Source organism: Geospiza fortis, unplaced genomic scaffold (assembly GCF_000277835.1).
Source record: "Geospiza fortis unplaced genomic scaffold, GeoFor_1.0 scaffold361, whole genome shotgun sequence".
Taxonomy (NCBI): domain Eukaryota; kingdom Metazoa; phylum Chordata; class Aves; order Passeriformes; family Thraupidae; genus Geospiza; species Geospiza fortis.
Genome location: NW_005054356.1, coordinates 3,855,914 through 3,860,019, shown reverse-complemented (window position 1 = coordinate 3,860,019; position 4,106 = coordinate 3,855,914). Strand labels below are relative to the sequence as shown.

Sequence of the window (4,106 nt, the reverse complement as noted above, 5' to 3'; positions counted from 1 at the left end):
GCTCAGCCTCTTCCCCTTCAGCCTCTTCAGCGTCTTCAGCCGGCCGGGGCACTGCAGCTCCTCGATCAGCATCACTGCCGGAGAGAGCGGCACTCGCTGGGGAAACGCCTCGGCCAGGGGCACAAACCCGGCCGGACCCGGGACACAAACCCCGGGGCACACACACACCCCGGCCGGACCCGGGGCACACAAACCCCGGGACACACACAGATCCCGGCCGGACCTGGGACACAAACCCCGGGACACACAAACCCGGCCGGACCCGGGTCTCAGCCCCCTCCACACGGGTCCTCTGCATCAGCACAAGCCTGAGGATGCAGCCAATACCAGGACTATTTTTAAATCATTCTTTCCCAGTACAGAGAAAGTTGTGGAGTACTTTCACATGTTGGACAAGACTCCAGTGAGGCACTGGCTACCTCAGGCTACGAAATGCAGGTCAGAAACCTCTTTAATTTTATTGTTCTTTTCTGTGTCTGAGTCCCGCTACAGCAGTGACCCAAACCACAGACTGTGCTCAGTCCTGGGATCCAGCTGGAGGCTGCTCCTGACTGCGTCTCCTTCAGTTTTGGAATATCCCAGAACTATTTTCAGGGCACTCAAGATAAGCCCATCCTTCACAGGGGGTTTGTTTGCACATGCTCGGATACAGGAGTCAAGCATGCTTTTCCTGTTCTGATTAAAACTACACGGTCCTAAGGGCAGTAAAAGTGGAACCCAGCTGTCAGTGCAAGGGCTGGGCTGTTTCCTGCTCCGGAGCCGTATCTGGAGCGGGAGCCCGGAGGGCGCTGCCCTGCAGGAGGAGCCAGGCGCTGCCGTTACCTTCCTTGGCGAGCTTTGCCAGGTGCTTCTCCAGGCTGCCAACGCGGTGCCTCTCCAGGTACCGATAGAACTGGAACAGAGTGACCGGCTCCGTTTGGAAATGCGAGGAGGGCAGCAGCCCATCGCAGGTGAGGATCTGCTCCAGCAGCCTCTGCAGCACTGCGGGGAGCAGCACACACACAAAACAGCAGGTTGGTTATGTGGAAGGTGCTGGAAGCAAGCAAGAGCTTTGGCTTTGGGGTTTTTTAAAGGCACAAGGACAATTTTAGGATTGGGTTTGGGGTTTTTTAAAGGCACAAGGACAATTTCCAGCCCTGCACTGCACTGGAATGAAGGCAGCCTGGCCTGGTGCTCACGGGTACCTGTCTCCAGGTGGCTGGGGTACTTCTCCTTCACTTTGAGCATCATTGTGTATTTCAAAGCATGACGGAACCTCTCTGCTGAGGTCACCAAGATGCTGCTGCCGGGCTCTGCAAGATCGCTCCAGATTTTCAGATATTGCTTCTTCTTTTTAGCCTTCTGGATAACTGAAACCCAACATTTTAAAAAGTCAGCAAGCTCTAGCAGCTTTGGGATTTTACATGAGAAATTAGGCAGCAGATGGCCTATCTGCACATGGGGCAGCACTAACTTGTATTTGTATTCAAGGTGGTTTTGTTAAAAATTAGACATTTGCTGCCCAAATGTTCACAGCTGCAAGCACTGAGCTCCTGAATTGCCATCAGCAGCTCCTCTGCCTCTTGTTCCCTTTATCCCAGCACCTGAGTCCGTTCCAGAAGAACATTCTAGAAGTTTAAGGGGCTGCCCTTCTGTCAGCCAAGGAGGTGCCACTCCAAGGGTTTTTGCCTCTGTTCCTTGCCCAGGGCAGAGCTCTGACCTCAGGGCTCTCAGACCCTTCACAAGAGCGTGTGCAGCTCTTCAGGAGCCCTGTGGCCCCTCATTTGAACCCTGCATCCCTCACTTCCACCTCCAGACATGGAGCTCCTGCCTGTCAGCCTGCCACACTTGCCCTGTCACTCTGCACCAGCCCCTCTGCAGCCCTGCTCCAGGAACAGTTTATTCTCACATCTCCAGGATCAAATCTGGCAGCAAATGCTTCCAACTAAAATCTGCATTCTTGCTGCTGCATTTACCAAGATAAGAACAAAAGCCTTCCAAGCCTCTCATTGTGCTTTAGCATTTTGTCATGTCCAACAGCCAATGGAAGAATTTAGTAGCGGGAAGACCTGAGACAAAATTCTGTGCCCACCAAACTGTTCTGGCAAGTGGGCACAGAATTTGGGCTGTTTGCTTACCAAGGAAAAGCACAGATATTAAAGAGGATTTTATTAAGGCTGCTCTGCTGCTCTTTGACTGCAAACCATCCACAACATCTCTGCTTAAAACATCTCAGCTACTCTGAGACCAACTTTTCCAAACTTTTTCCTTCTGTGTAGAAGAAAAAATGAACCAAAGAATGAGCCCCGGTTTAATGATGAGCTGGTTTAATGATGTCTATGTTTGCAAGGAATTTAGAATGAAAGCCCTGGGCCTGGGGAGGCTCGAGCAGACACCCCGGGGGTGCAGCTCTCCCGTCTCTGCACGCCTTGGGGAAGGGCAGGTACTCACTTTTCTCTGCAGACAGATCCAGGACATCCCCCAGGACCCGTGTCTGCTCTGACACTTCCTCCAAAATGCTCTCCTGGAGCACCTGGGCTACGTTTGGGGTCCTCAGTTTCTGAAAGGCAACAGACATAACTCAGGAGCTGAAACAAGGGCAGGATCAAGCTCCAGATAAACGAGGATTTATTTCTCAGAACCCAACTTTTAGGACAAGTGAGAAACGCCCAGCTGCTCTCATAAGGCCCCTTGCCCAGCTGCTCCCTGCTGTAGCAGTTCTCATTCATTAAACACGGCCCAAGCCAAGCCTGTGTGTTTGCAGCCTGCTTTGGGCACAGCTGCTGCTTAGAGCTGCAGCAAAACCCAGGGGCTGAGAAGAGCAGCAGAGTTTTGCATGACACTTTCTGTGTGAACACACATGTACACTGCATTAATGCACCCAGTTTCCATTCTGAGTCTCTCTGCTGTTATCAAACAAACCAAACACCAAATTCTGCTGTAAACAGCATCAACAATGGCAGGCAGTGCCCTGGGAACCCCCAGGCTGCTCTGTACCTGCAGGAGACCTTTGCACAGCCTCAGGTGTGTTACCAGCAGCACATCCAGGTTCTCATCCCCAGTGGTTACATCCTGGGCTTCTGCTCTCGTGTCACAGCTCAGGGACTGCAGCACGTTGTCATTGTATGTGCTGGTGAGAGGAGGGGAAAGAGTTACAAATCTCATCACTGAACAGGATTGAAATGGACAGTCTGAACAGGAGCTGTGAAAGAAACCAGGAGGCACTGAACAGAAACCAGCATTTTCTTTCACTATTTATATTTATAAGTCTCTATTATATTTATAACCCTGTCCAAAACATGGGCAGGCATTTCTGTGCTGGATTGACCCCACAGCTGTTTCCCAGCCCAGTGAGGCTGCAGTGGGACCCTCTGCCTGTGCCACGAGGTGCTGCAGCACATACCTGACACTGCCTGTCCTCACACTCCCAAACAAGGAGAGCTCGTCAGCACTGCAGTCATTGTTCAGGAAATCAAAACTCTCCAGCACGGTCTCCACCATCAGACTCTCCATAGAGGAATGTTTGTGAAGTGTCTTCAGCTGTGGATGAAATGGAAAAAGAAATACTGTTATTTGTAGCTGGCCAGCCGTTTTGCAGTTGTTCTTTGCTGGTTCTGAAATCATTCCTAATAAGAAGTCACTTTGCTTTTCTGATTTCATTCTTAACAATCAGGTATACCTCTCTGACTCCCAAATAATGTTGCTAGTTAAACTCAAAACATGTTTCAATATTTTAATCCTTGTGGATTCTTTATCTCCATGCCTGCCAAGGCTGGTGAGAGCTGATATTCCCTGCATCCCCAGTCACTAACAGAGTTTTCACTCATTCCCTGTTTCTGAGCTCAAAGCAGCAGCCTGGGGGCTGTTACATCCCAGCACAGCACCCAAGAGTTTCATATCAATACTGAATTTCATGGAGCCACTGCCTTTGTCCCCCTTGGAAAGGCTGCTCTGACGGTGCTTGGTTTGGGTTTAAATGCTGTTTTTCCGGGGGTTTCACTGGAGCAGGAGGCCGGGGCAGCTGTGCTGTCATCAGCTCCTGGATCCCCTCCCCAGCCCAGCTCCAAACCCGCAGTCCAGCCCCTGCCGGCTCTTCCCCGGGACCTTTTCTGCGGGGGCAGGAGCGA

General features: G+C 51.4%; 1 protein-coding gene across 1 annotated transcript in view; it reads right to left on the bottom strand.

Annotated features, from left to right (window-relative positions):
* Nucleotides 1-4,106, bottom strand: part of RIPOR3 (RIPOR family member 3) — a 42,457-nt gene that overhangs the window by 3,335 nt on the left and 35,016 nt on the right. The window contains exons 14-19 of the mRNA XM_031059109.1: nucleotides 3,383-3,520; nucleotides 2,977-3,109; nucleotides 2,431-2,539; nucleotides 1,185-1,349; nucleotides 823-981; nucleotides 3-74 (exon numbers count right to left, since the gene is read on the bottom strand). Coding sequence (XP_030914969.1) covers nucleotides 3-74; nucleotides 823-981; nucleotides 1,185-1,349; nucleotides 2,431-2,539; nucleotides 2,977-3,109; nucleotides 3,383-3,520 — 776 coding nt within the window. The remainder of the gene's footprint in view (nucleotides 1-2; nucleotides 75-822; nucleotides 982-1,184; nucleotides 1,350-2,430; nucleotides 2,540-2,976; nucleotides 3,110-3,382; nucleotides 3,521-4,106) is intronic.